The 15,000-nt window shown below is 41.3% G+C and overlaps 1 protein-coding gene across 1 annotated transcript in view; it reads left to right on the top strand.

Moving 5' to 3' along the window:
- ptk7a (protein tyrosine kinase 7a) overlaps nt 1–15,000 on the top strand; it is a 39,433-nt gene that overhangs the window by 19,786 nt on the left and 4,647 nt on the right. The window contains 1 exon segment of the mRNA NM_001020665.1: nt 12,625–12,921. Within this exon segment, the coding sequence (NP_001018501.1) occupies nt 12,625–12,921 (297 nt within the window).

The following is a 15,000-nucleotide window of genomic DNA, read 5'->3' as shown; positions in this document are numbered from 1 at the left end:
TTTCATCTATCTGTCGACATATCGGTTGTTGTATATATCTGTTATTATATCTGTCGTTGTATCTATCGATCTGTATATCTGTCGTTATATCTATATATCGATATAACTCGTTATGTCTATCATTTTACCTGTCGTTGTATCCATCTATTGTTATATCTGTTGTTATATCTAGCTATCGTTATATTTGTCCTTGTATCTATCGTTATGTCTGTCGTATCTATCTATTGTTATAGCTGTGATATCTAGCTATCATTATATCTGTTGTTATATCTAGCTATCATTATATCTGTTGTTATATCTAGCTATTGTTATATCTGTCGTTATATCTAGCTATTGTTATATCTGTCATTATATCTAGCTATCGTTATATCTGTCATTATATCTAGCTATCATTATATCTGTCGTTATATCTAGCTATCATTATATCTGTCGTTATATCTAGCTTTCGTTATATCTGTCGTTATATCTAGCTATCATTATATCTGTCGTTATATCTAGCTATCGTTATATCTGTCGTTATATCTAGCTATCGTTATATCTGTCGTTATATCTAGCTATCGTTATATCTGTCGATATATCTAGCTATCGTTATATCTGTCGTATCTATCGTCATGTCTGTCGCTGTATCCATCTATTTTTATATATGTTAATATATATATGTGCCGTTGTATCTATCAAACTGTTTATCCACCCAATTATCCATCCATCCATTGTTGCACATGTTGTATCCATAGTTATATCTGTCGTTTTCTATCGATCTGTCATTCTATCGTTATGTCTGTTGTTTCATTTATGTCGCAATATCTATCTATTGCTAGATCTGTCATATCTATTTATTGTTATATCTATTTATGCATATTAATTATCAGGGCTTTAGGCTACTCATTGGTCAGTCAGACTCAAGCATTCAGCAGTAGCATAAAGGTATGTACTGGGTCAAAATAAATAGTATCATTAATAAATAAATAAATATATCTCTAGCGCTGTAAGTAAAGATACAATGTTCATCCTTATTTTAAAGCAAGCATGAATACAGATGGAATGCTCAGCTCCTCTGCACAAATTAGGTGTTTTATTGCATGTGCATGACTTAAAATCAGGTTGAAGCTGGTTTCTCTGTCCAGCATGTGAAACAGTCTCTGTAAATAACTGTGTATTGTGACACTCCCTCAATGCCAGAACAGCAGGATGGCCGCTAATTTGCTGTAATGTAATTCCTGTTTGGCGTCTGGAGTCCCCAGCAGTTGGTTCTTATCAGGCTGCATTTGCAGGGGTCTCTGCTGGTCCTTGTGTTCAGTGGGCATTATAATCCACCTGTTCTTCCATGTCTGAACACAATATGACGGCTGTGATTTAGCGAACAGCTGCAAAAAAAAAGTCTTTCCTGCTTTTAACCGAGACTCCCACCTCTTCACAGATGATGGAGCACCTTACAGATCTGTGTGTTTGGGGTCAGCACGGACAGACGGGCCGTTTTAGGGGCAAGATCTAGTTTCTGTCTGGGAGGGAAACTTCTGTTACCAGTGGTGCCTGAAGCGGAGTGTTCTTAAAGGGACAGTTCACTTAAAAGTTACTCAAGTTGATCTAAACGTCTTTAATCTGTTACATGCAAAACAAGATATTCTGAAAAGGCTAGTGTTTAACAGCAGATGTTGCTCTAGGCTAGTGTTTAACAGCAGATGCTGCTCTAGGCTAGTGTTTAACAGCAGATGCTGCTCTAGGCTAGTGTTTAACAGCTGATGCTGCTCTAGGCTAGTGTTTAACAGCAGATGCTGCTCTAGGCTAGTGTTTAACAGCAGATGTTGCTCTAGGCTAGTGTTTAACAGCAGATGTCGCTCTAGGCTAGTGTTTAACAGCAGACGGTGCTCTAGGCTAGTGTTAACAGCAGATGACACTCTAGGCTAGTGTTTAACAGCACATGTCGCTCTAGGCTAGTGTTTAACAGCAGATGTCGCTCTAGGCTAGTGTTTAACAGCAGACGGTGCTCTAGGCTAGTGTTAACAGCAGATGACACTCTAGGCTAGTGTTTAACAGCAGATGTTGCTCTAGGCTAGTGTTTAACAGCAGATGGTGCTCTAGGCTAGTGTTTAACAGCAGATGTTGCTCTAGGCTAGTGTTAACAGCAGATGACACTCTAGGCTAGTGTTTAACAGCAGATGTTGCTCTAGGCTAGTGTTTAACAGCAGATGTTGCTCTAGGCTAGTGTTTAACAGCAGATGCTGCTCTAGGCTAGTGTTTAACAGCAGATGCTGCTCTAGGCTAGTGTTTAACAGCAGACGTTGCTCTAGGCTAGTGTTTAACAACAGGTGGCGCTCTAGGCTACTGTTTAACAGCAGATGCTGTTCTAGGCAGGTGTTTAACAGCAGATGCTGCTCTAGGCTAGTGTTAATAGCAGATGGTGCTCTAGGCTAGTGTTTAACAGCAGATGCTGCTCTAGGCAGGTGTTTAAGAGCTGATGCTGCTCTAGGCTAGTGTTAATAGCAGATGGTGCTCTAGGCTAGTGTTTAACAGCAGATGTTGCTCTAGGCTAGTGTTTAACAGCAGATGCTGCTCTAGGCAGGTGTTTAAGAGCTGATGCTGCTCTAGGCTAGTGTTAATAGCAGATGGTGCTCTAGGCTAGTGTTTAACAGCAGATGCTGCTCTAGGCAGGTGTTTAAGAGCTGATGGTGCTCTAGGCTAGTGTTTAACAGCAGATGTTGCTCTAGGCTAGTGTTTAACAGCAGATGCTGCTCTAGGCAGGTGTTTAAGAGCTGATGCTGCTCTAGGCTAGTGTTTAACAGCAGATGTTGCTCTAGGCTAGTGTTTAACAGCAGATGCTGCTCTAGGCTAGTGTTTAACAGCAAAAGGCGCTCTAGGCTAGTGTTTAACAGCAGATGTTGCTCTAGGCTAGTGTTTAACAGCAGATGCTGCTCTAGGCTAGTGTTTAACAGCAAAAGGCGCTCTAGGCTAGTGTTTAACAGCAGGCGGTGCTCTAGGCTAGTGTTTAACAGCAGATGCTGCTCTAGGCTAGTGTTTAACAGCAAAAGGCGCTCTAGGCTAGTGTTTAACAGCAGGCGGTGCTCTAGGCTAGTGTTTAACAGCTGATGCTGCTCTAGGCTAGTGTTTAACAGCTGATGCTGCTCTAGGCTAGTGTTTAACAGCGGATGGTGCCACTATAACGTCACAATAAAACACAACAGAAGGCTTTGGAATAGAAACTAGTGCTACACACAGGAGCATTTCGAGGACAAACATCTCACAATTGTTGGAAATACAACATCTTTAAATTGAGTTTTGATTTAGCGTGTTGTGTATTCACTTTGAAACAACTACAATGACAGTGTCTGGGGAGAGAAAGTATTTAGAAGCGGGTTCAGTGTGAAATAATACAATACTCTCTCCTAAAGCGGAGGTGTCTAGTTTCTGCTCCTGCCCTTTTTTAGTGGGCTCATCCTCAGAGGTCGCATTTCCAAAACGGGCCGTTCTCAGGGTTTCAGATGAGATTAACAGCCCAATTAAAGGGCTTGTGTTTTAAGAGGACAGGTGGAGTTGATCAGCAGCAGGTCTCTTCTCTTGTATACTTTACTGTCTTTGTGTCTGTGGGTGGCTCGGTGTGTGGGGCAGCTCTACAGTTACAGTAGAGTCTGAGAAAACCCCCCTGCTCTGTTTCAAATGCCTTGTAAATCACGGTAATGTTCATCAGCTCTTTTGGACTCGTCCTCTTTTGAGTATTGTTGTGTGCTTTATTGAATCACTTAAGGGAATGTAGCATGCTAACTTTACACCAATCTCATCTTAACCTTTAGTTGCCTATAAAGTAGTACAGCATCCATCTTTTCTCTAAGAAGTCTTTAGTTTTTTAATTCCTTTAAGACCTAGTTACAACTTTCTGGAAGAAACGAGCATCTGAAGACATGCTGTGGGTGGAGCTACTGAGTCAACAGTGCTGTGGGTGGAGCTACTGAGTCAACAATGCTGTGGGCGGAGCTACTGAGTCAACAGTGCTGTGGGTGGAGCTACTGAGTCAACAATGCTGTGGGCGGAGCTACTGAGTCAACAGTGCTGTGGGCGGAGCTACTGAGTCAACAGTGCTGTGGGTGGAGCTACAGAGTTAACGGTATTGTTGGTGGAGTTACCAAGTCAACAGTGCTGTGGGTGGAGCCACTGAGTCAACAGTGCTGTGGGTGGAGTTACCGAGTCAATGGTATTGTTGGTGGAGTTACCGAGTCAATAGTGTTTTGGGTGGAGCTACCGAGTCAACGGTATTGTTGGTGGAGCTACTAAGTCAACAGTGCTGTGGGTGGAGCTACCGAATCAATGGTGTTTTGGGTGGAGCTACTGAGTCAACTGTGTTGGGGGCGGAGCTGTTGAGTAAACAGTGTTTTTGGCGAAGCTACCAAGTCAACAGTGTTGTGGGCGGAGCTACCACGTCAATGTTGTGGGTGGAGCCAGAGTCTAAAGTGCTGTCAGAGAGCCTAATGAGTCAACAGTGCTGTGGGCGGAGCTACTGAGTCAGGAGTGCTGTGGGTGGTACTACTAAGTCAACATAGCTTTGGGCGGAGCTACAATGCTGTGGCTGGAGCTCTGCAGTAGCACTGATGAAACACTAGTCGGCAGTGGAGGTTCTTTTGTATGAGCAGACAGGGTGTAATATCACAGAATGAAGACTGTGTTTGTTCGTTGGCTGCGTCCGAAACTGCCTACTACTCAGTATGTACTGCATTTGAATTTAAACGTACCACTTGGCCGTTGGAAAAGTGCGTTCTATACAGTATGAATGTGAAAAGTATGAATGGAATTCGGACGTACTACATCCGCCATTTGGTCATGGTCACGTGATTTGCCTTTATCAGTTGCGTCGCTTCAGTCCCATTCAAGAATTCTCTCGCGGGGCATCATGGGATAGCGCAGCGTGCATGGGATGCGCACTCCAGAATCTCGCCGGAAGTAGTAAGTCATCCGGGTACTTCTCGCTGACTGATTTTCATATTCTGTGAATTTGGACATACTACTCGGCTCGCGTACTGATTTTAGCCGACTGTATAGTATGGACGTATGCGGTTTTGGACGCAGCCAGCGTCTTCATCTTTGATCTGTTGATCTGTTGATCTGTTTGCATCCTCTTTTCTGTCCTGCAGTGAAGCCTGATGTATTTTCTCTAGTAATTCATATGTGGAGTTTGTGCGCAAGGGCGCCCTCTAGTGTCCAGTATGAATGAAACCGAATAATATTAAGATTTATACTGCAGATCGACTTGTGTATTCAACAGGATCCTCAAAAGCTTGATTATCTGCTTCAGAGTGTTTGATTATAGTGGAGTTCAGCTGAACAAATAGGCGTCCAAGAGTAGAGTTGAAGACCTTTTCGTGTGAAATGTACAGTAAAATACATGAAAATGAACACTTCTCTCTGAACTTGCATGGCTCATTTGTGTCTCTCAGTGGATACATGTGATTTGTCATCAATAATGTTGTTATATTGCAATAAATATCCAGAAATACTGTGATATAAAGTCCTTATCCTCTATCACTGGTTGTTGTCTCTGCATGGCGTTAAATAAAAGTTGATGTGATGTTGAGATTTAGCTGTGAAGATGACTGCATGTTTGTCGCTGCGTCTGGATGTTTTGCTGTATGGAGTATCTGGAGGTTTGTGTGTTGATGGAGGCCGGTCTGAACACAGTTTGATAGTGTTTTCTGGAGACTTTTTGCGGGCAAGCCTAATGTGTACATAAAGTTTATATGTTCTCCAGCCAATCAGCTTCCTTTGCTGGTTCTCTCCTGGCTTGTAAGCTGCAGAGAGGCCATGAATGGCATCTTTGTCCCAAAAAACTGAAATTCCTGCGCAGGAATCCAGGAAGTGGAGAGCAGTGCATGGGCCAGGTTGGTTCTGAAGCCTCCCATTCTCATCAGGCCAATGAAAGCGGATGATGGCGGCTCTGAACACTCCAACGTATGATAACAACAGTCTTAAATGCTTTCCTTCAAACACTGAGCACGCTTATTTTAATACATTATGGTGCTGTGGTGTATTTGTAATAAACCTGTAAAAATTCTTCCCACAATAAAAAACAGGAGTTATAATAATAATAATATAATAATAATTATAATAAAGATAAATCCTGCAATATGTCTGTGCAATGATTTGTTACAGTAGCACTTATGCATTGCAGTTTTGCGTTTAGGAGCCTGTTCTCATAGATTTACTGACATGCATTTACTTTAAAGGGCCATGAAAGCCCCTCGTTTCAGCAGGGTGTTTTCACACCTCTACTTTGGAAAAAGTCAGAAAAGTGGGCGTGTCCAGCTCTGTTTAGGGGGGAGTGTCGGAGGAACTAAAGTGGGAGGGTGTGGGAGAGTCTATTTGTGCACGCGCGAGTTTCAGAGTCAAAATACACACACACACACACACACACACACACACACACACACACACACACAGTAGAAAGTGATGGTGTTTAACCTACATGAACATCTGTAGTCGAATTATTTGCCAAATGATTAAATGTTGGACTTTAACTGCAGTTTGGCTCTTTCATTCAGGGAATTCATTCATGTCCCTCGCGACAAACGAGATATTTGATTCGAGGAACTGCTGTAAGCGTGTATTTTTCATGCAATGTTTGATACCGCACGGCGAATGAGAGAAAAAAACCCTCTGCATTTCCCGGAAACTTAGATGCACTCGGCAGGTAGAGTCAGAAAGCCGCGTGTGTTATTCCGGTCACAAAATGCGGTGAAAATCCTCTACGAGGTTAAAGTTTGGTTGTGGTGCTAACATGTTTACACAAGGTGCAATAGTTAGTTCGATACAAACAAACTGAATAAACAAAGAGCACTGGTCGCTCACTTACCAAATCTGTAGAGACAGGACAATCACCAGCAACTAGAGCCGCGTCTTTATTAAGAGGAGACTACAAGCGAATCCGGATCTCAGCGTTTGCAGATGAGAACAGCTCTCAGGTAAACAATAATCCTCCTTAGACACGTAAGTTATTGTTGTCGAGCGTCGCGTACACTGTTAATCCACACGTGACTCCAGCTGAGCTCTCACAGAGAGAAAATGAAAACAAAACTTCACTGCAGCAAACTATAAAAGCAACACTTCACGCTTGTTTTGCCAACACAACGTGGCGTCTCTGTCGTCTAAACACTGTGACAGTAATGAATATTAATGAAGTTGCACAATAGAGCGCGCTGATTGGTTTGAACCAAGCCTTACTCATGCATTAATGCAGCACACTGTAAGACGTAATAAGACACACTCTGGCACAGACGTCCAGTCTGCACGCTGGAATACACGCTATTATGTCATGACCGTGACGCAGCTTCAAAAATTCGTTTCAAACCGGAAGTACGAATTTGCTCGAAATAACGCAAAAACAACCAATTTACACTTTTTAGTGAGATATAGGTGTCCTAATAGTGTTTTTAGCAGTGTGTGACACATATACCACTGTCTACGGCTCAAACACATGTGTTTTGGTGTTTCGTGACTCTTTAAACATCAGTCGAGTGTTTCAAAGTCACTCATGTTTGTGGCCGGATGTTGTTTCATATCACAGAATGAAGAAGAAATCAAACTGTTTTACAGTGTTCAGTGCAGAGATACTGGATTAAGTGGCACCCATGATAAAAAATCATCTTTTGTAACCTGTTTGGACGGGACCAGGGCTTAATTTTGTGTCGGAACTCGCCGGATCCGGCACCTCTTAAATCTGATCCGACTCCTCATTTTACCGATCCCCCTCCTCAAGCGCCCTCCTCCCACATCCGCTGTTCACTTTCGCTTTCTATCCACGACTCCCCAACCCTCTTCACTTTCGTTGGCGACAACCCCCCTTCCCGTTCCACTTTCGTCCTTTTGTCCGCAACACCTCTCCACCATCCAACACCATTGCACCACCCCCCCCCCCGATACGATACTATTATATCGTAATAATAATAGTGAAATTAATTTAAATAAATATAATAATTGAATGCATATAAATTTACACACATGTAAATAAATAGACTAAATGATGGGCTCAAACTCTTCCTGCGTGTGCAGGGCCTACTAATAAGTCAAGAATGGAGCATATGTAAACTGCTTACTAACATTTATTAATGCAGAGGTAATGCATAACAGATAATGAATTGACCACATGCTAATGCTTAATAACTGATTCATAGTGTGTAGTTATTTTGAAGTGTTACCAAATATCCACTTTCAAAATGGAGTGTGCTGGTTTGTGTGGAGCGCTGTATACTGCAGCAAAACAATGTCAGTTTTCTTCCAATATAATCCGAGCACAGCTGTGTATTGAGTGGAGTCATGTTGACACCCCGTCAAAGTGAATTAAAGAGAGGTTATCTCTCTCCGGACAGCTGCAACCGTCTCGTTTCGCTCATGAAATATCTCCAGACTCCCGTCACTCATCACAGCTGTTTATTGAATATGTTTTAGTGCCGCGCCGCAGGGAATCTGGCCTTCATTTCCCATTCCCAGTGTGAGCGCTGGCCATCGGAGCGGGACTGGCTACTGTCTGTCTGTCTGGCTGAATGTCAGATCTGCTGAATGAAGATTCACTCTGCTGGACGGAGAACAGCAGAGGGACTGAGCTTTAGACCCTGGGGCACTCCTGGCATTCAGCAGGGACGATAACCGGTTTCACGATTTGCCATGGGTTGGAAAAGCCAAGGTTTTAAAACCGCCAGAAATTAGTTGATGTCAGAATTATCAGCCCTCCTGTATATTTTTTCCTCAATTTCTGTTTAACGGAGAGAAGTTTCAACACAATTGTAAACATAAAAGTCGACGGCACTTAATATTTGACAAGATATTCTTCAAGAAACTGGTACTAATGTAGTATTAAATATTAAAGTGCCATTTAACCCTTAAAGACCTAGAGGTGTTTTGTGGGCACCTAATGGGCCTAAATTATTATTTTTTTTAAAGCAGTTTTATTTTTATTTTAGCAGTCAGCCTTAAGTGTCATATATTAATTTAAATAAGAAAACCTGAAGCTTCAATCTGTATTAGTTAAAGGTCCAGTCTTAAGTATTTTTTGGTCCAAAAACATATGAACAGACAGAAAATATTCCAGAATTTTCCAGAAACATTTTTTAAAAAGTGGCATTTTCTAGTTATTGCAAACAAAACCTCATGAAGTTTGTTTTTTTTGTTCTTTAGAAATACACGATATGATGTTTTATACTTCCAAAATAAATTTTGTCTACATCCACCATTATCTGATCAAGTTATAGCAATTTATTTCAATGTTATTTTAAGGCGTTTTTCAGTGGGGAAAAATTGTGCATTTATTTACTGACAATGTATTTGCCCAAAAGTTCTGGGTATGAACTAAACAGAAGAAATGTTACAAATAAACAGAACACTGAAGCAAATTTGACTGTTTCCAAATGTATAATATATTTTTAGTTCCCATAAACAACACCACTTACAAAGAACAAATACAAAGTAAGAAAATAAGAAATAATGCGTCAAAGTAAATATAGTGCAAATCCTCAGTAAAGAATTATATATAAATATTTACTATACTATAAATAGTTACATAACTAAACTAGACTCAATGTGGACCATCCTTGGGTTTTATGTGCCAGCATATGATGTTGACCCTGCTGCTTGTCAACTTTTGCGTTGCAGACAAACAGCAGCACCGCTGTGCTGTTGTGCATGCAAAAGTACTTAGTATAAGAATTATTTCATGCATAACCTTTTTTTTTTTTTTTGTGTTTTATTTAGCCATGCATAAATGTACAGCCTGTTTTTTCATTCTGGGTTGTTCAAATAGCTGATTGCTGGTCCACAAAGCAAAACCTATACTTATTGGTTGAGAGAGAGTGATTCTGAACCAATCTGGGCATGGAGGAGGGACAATGCATCAATGCATGAAGTTTGGTTTGTCCGGAGACACAAGCCAAGAGCGTTCCTTTGTCAAATCAGCGTTGTCAAAATGTGATGACGTAACCGCACTGATTCCGGAGCCTCTGAATGTGTTACAGCACTGGAAAGCTGAGATTCTCTTCTTTATGCCAATCTTTAAATTGTACAGATTGGATCAGCGAATCAAAAGTTATTAAACATTTAAGAACAATACTTATTTTTAGCCGCGGGCGGCTGTCTCTGTTTTTAAGGGTTAAAGGCTTATCTAGGTTAGGTTGAAGTTAGGATAGTTAGGCAAGTCATTGTATAACAGTGGTTTGTTCTGGAGACTATCGGAAAATAATAATAAAGGTTATCGTTGGGGTCTGAGAGGCAGGTCAGCATTAAAGGGCCAGTTTTGGTCTGGTCTGAAGCACACCTGGGCGTCTGGATTGAAGCTCCAGCTGCATGAATACAAAGAGCGAACTTAGTCTTGAGGAAGGCTGAAAGCTGCTCTGCTTTCTCTCAAAGCCTCAGTCTTTCACCTGCACTTTACTAATCGACAGCACAAGTCGTCGTTCTGGAGCTGTAGGCACTGATTAAAGCTTCTGCAGAGTGCTTTGAAATGTGCGCTTTTATAATTCAAAATCTGATTTAATCCCGCCTAAATGCCGTCTCCAGAAAGTGTCTGCAGTTTCTGCTCAATATACCCTTCAGATTATTTGTTATGTAATGTAGAATCTGCTCATTTGGGTGTCTGAGTACAGCGTCGCTGTTTTTGTAGCATGTTGCTTTAAATGCAAATGAGCTGCTTCTTCCCGCTCTTCATTCTAACATGTGCGTGTGCTTCTCATCATTCGCTATGTCAGATAAACAGCAGTCGGTGATGGAAACAGACACAGATGAAGCTGAAATACAGCTCATTAGTAGGGCTGGATAATAATTTGATATCAATATATATCGCGATAGATTCATTTTCAATAATGATATGAGTTTTAAACCCATTCTGTTCCACCTGATAGGACATACTGCTACTAGGAATGCAGCGATTATGGATTTTGGTTGTAAGATTATAGTCTGAGAAATAATCACGGTTATTATGCATTCATTAATTTTCAAACCCCACTAGTTTAGACAATAGAATTTAAAAATATTTATAATTTACAGTGTTATTTATTGCTGCTCAGTAACCAGGTAATACAGCACATAATGATATTAAAAACAAACAATAGTCAATGACTCTCTCTCTCTGTGCTTAAAAATAAGTGAATGTTTGTGACATTTAAACAGAAATAATTTTACACTAAATAAATGACAGAACAATAATTAAATAAATAATATATAAATAAAACCAATAAATGCAACATTCATCTAATGCAGAGCTTGAAATTAACTTATTTTTACCTGGTAGCACCGGCGCTCCCAACCAGTTAAACCGGGTCCGTGTCGTCATCGACATTCGCTTTCAGATTTAAAGGGCTGCATTGCACCAGACCCCCATAAGTGGTGTCGTTTGAAAGTGTAGAATCTATATTTTATGCACATATCTGCATCACTTTGGTTTTTATTCTACTGTACAAATGTTATTTACACTTAAATACACAGTATTTTGTATCCCCGAGCTGGGTATTGAACATTGGTTTATTTTCATATTTCTCATATGACACATGTACAAGTTATAGCTCAAATGAAAGCTCTTGCTGGTGCTCATACAGTTCTAGCGTTCTTTTTACTGAATTATATTCACATATCAAACAGTTGCTGAATGAATCTCGGTGTTTCCATGGCACAGAAGTGAAAACAATACATTTATGATCAATAAGCAGCCCCAGATAGCACAGACAGCTGTTATCTCTTACCTTATGCTGTGCGCTTCAGGGCCATTCTCCTCTGTGTTTGAGCTGATGTGCATAAGTAATGCTTTTATATGTCTGACGTGCTCCAAACACACTGAATTATGTTTGATCAAACAAAAGAATAGTGAAATATGAACACAATGATCATCCCTGTGGCTTGTACAGCACCTCTCATCAGCTGGAACACAATAACTTCTGCATAGATTATAGTGGAGACATTTCTCTTTTGTCCTATGATTACAGACATGTGCAGGAACCAGCAACATTAATTACAGCACGCTAGACCACACACAACCTAAAAGAGACACTTTCAAATCTGAGTTTATAAAAAAAATACATAAAGCGCCTTTTTTTTTAGGTGTTTATTATAACACAGACAACATATCCAGATATTTTAAACACTTTCAACAGTGTTTTATGAAAACTCAAAGGGTTTTCTTTACAATGAGACCAAATCTTTGCATTTACACCTCTACATGTGGATTTGGGAAGCTTTTAAATTTGAGTAGGCAAAATCAAAATCTCAAAATACCGGCAGAGTTTAACTGGTTAACATAGCTTTTGATATAGAATCAATATATACAACCCTTGGCAAGTGAAATGAGGCTCTGTATGAGAAAGTCATGGTCATAAATGAAAATAACAGCTGAGCATAATGCTGGAAAATCAGCAAACTTTGACCAATGGGAGTACATTTTACTGGCGTGTGACTTATTTAAACTATTATGGTCTGTTTATAAACTTTGCCGTGTGAAAGCGCACCACACTTGAACAAAAAGCAACACTAATAGTTTTAATACCTGTTTCAGAACAAAACAATCGATTGATGGGTGTGAAAGCAGGCTCAAGAGAATTAGGATTGAGCCTGATTCTTTCGGCTATCATTGCTCATGACAATGCTTTGTCTTTTTCTCGTTCTCGATAGTGATTATGGCACAGGCTGCCTCTTTCTACTTCACCAAAGAGCCAAAATCCCAGGACGCTCTGCACGGGCGCAGTGCCATGCTGCGGTGTGAAGTAAACGACCCCCAGGGTGTTTCCTATGCCTGGATACAAAACGGAGAGCCGGTCACAAACTCAGAGCGCCGCTTTCTGGACGGCGGAAACCTGAAGTTCACTGCCATCGACCGGACGCTGGATTCTGGAAACTTCCAATGCATCGCCTCTAAAAACAGCACTGGAGAAGAAGAGCGAACGGCCGAGACCTCCTTCAACATCAAGTGTGAGTTTACCTTCATTTCATATTAGGGCTGCACAATGTATGGTTTCAGCATCGATATGGAAATGCGCATGTGCACAAATACAGGATTCCCACACTTCTGGACAGTTCTGGAATTGGATTCAGGGCCTGAAAGTGCTTAAAAACAAACACAGGTCCTTGAAAGTGCTTGAATCTGCTGCTTATGAAAGTGTGGACACATGCGCAGTAGTCACACCGCAGGATCTACAATGCCGAATCTGGATTTTTGATGAGTAGAAGTTAAAAACACATCTGATTGGGAAGTTTTACCTTAAAGTTACCAAAAAAGCTTGTATCATTAGCATGTGTTTTAACATCTTTGACTTTATATGCATTGTAATCAGTATAAACTCGGTTAATTAGGCCTCGTTTCCACTGATTGGTACAGTACGGTACGGTTCAGGTGGGTACGGGTCACCTTTATCAGACTTGCATTTCCACCACAAAGAGAAACCTTTTGGTGGGCGTGGTGTACGACTGAGTTTAAGTCGACGTCATGCTCACTCTCATAAATATCTACAGTAAAGCTGTACGGGTTTACATATCATATCCGATGGCCAGAAAGTGATAATGCGTCGTTACATAGCAGCTGTTAAACTAAACAAAGACACAAGTGCTTTTGTAATCACACATTCTGGCACATTAGGATTGTTGACTCCTCTACAGTCGTATCTGCTCGGTCTGTGTCTGGAGCCGTACATGTACGGCTGAATGCTGGTCCGCTCACTCATGCTGCTTCTCTCTGTTGGCATACACAAAGCGGGGGAGCTCTTGGCTCCGCCCCCTTGTTAAGTTAGGCGGGAAGTCAAAACAATTTTCATGTGAAGCAACACACTAGAGGTCTGCATTCTTATTTCCAAATAAAGCGCGGGAGCGGTCGGTAACGGGTTTAATTTGGGACGGGAGCGGGCCATCTTGCAATATCGCTCCCGACTCCCGAGCGAGCGAGCATGCAAATGTGTGTGCGTTTATACAGACAGCTTGTTATAGGCTGTCTGGACTCTGTATAGCTGGGTGGATTTCGTTTTTTTCCTCCCCCACGTTCTTTAGCGGGATCGGACGCGGCGGGTAGAAAACGGGGCAGGTCAGGCAGCGGGACAACAAATGCTATATATAATCAGGAGCGCTCGTGTTCGGGCTAAAACCTGGCAGGAGCGGGATTCAACATTTAGTCCCGCGCTGATCTCTACAACATACCCCTAAAACAACGAGCTGTGTACACACCCCCAAAAATCTGAACTGAGTTCTGAACTAAGCCTAAACTGACACACTCACAACAACCATAATATTAATATTAAATATTAAACTAGGGGTGAACTTGAACCTTTAAACAAAGCACATCTTCAGTGTTGAGTTTATAACAAGTGCATAACTAGAAGCAGCCTGATCAGACTTCATCAATAAAAGAGCACATTGACCATCATAGAGAACAGACTGGGAGAAACCCAACACCAATGCAGAGCTCAAAATCTCAAGTCTTCAGTCAGTGAAACTCTTGCTGATGCTTTTCCTGGCGTGTAAAACACATGTGAACCATTGGCTCTCTTCTGGCCGCAGCTAGCTAAACAACGCCCGCGTGAGAGACGGCTATTTTGAGCCAGTGAGTGGAAGCCGGACAAAGCGGCTCTTTATGTGCAACGCCAAGATTAATTGGTTGAAATGCAGCGTCCGGCCGTTTGTGTCAGATAACAAGTAAGGTCACCTCAATGGAGACGCCTGTTCTTGCGGCATGAGCAGATGCTGTGAATGGAGGAGTTTGTTTTTGATCGTGAGTGCCGATAAGTGTCCGTCTGATCGCTGAGCTCTTAGGGGCTCGTTCACACCAAACCTGATAAAGATTTAATCCTAAAGATCTCTGCTTGAAATACAAATTCACAACGTTTATTTTGCTGGCTCACATTGTTATTCTTAAAGTCCGCATGAACTGGAAGCTGCGACTGTTTGTTTTTCGTATTTTGACGCAGAGAAGCTGAATATTAAATGAGGAAACTGGCCACATCTTGATTTTTTTTTTTTTTCGGAGAAGTTTTTTTTCCTAATCTGAGAACTGAAATCAAACAG

This window comes from Danio rerio, chromosome 22 (genome assembly GCF_052040795.2).
Source record: "Danio rerio strain M-AB ecotype USA chromosome 22, GRCz13ab, whole genome shotgun sequence".
Taxonomy (NCBI): domain Eukaryota; kingdom Metazoa; phylum Chordata; class Actinopteri; order Cypriniformes; family Danionidae; genus Danio; species Danio rerio.
Note: the sequence above shows the minus strand (reverse complement) of the source record. Positions and strands in the feature narration are given on the sequence as shown.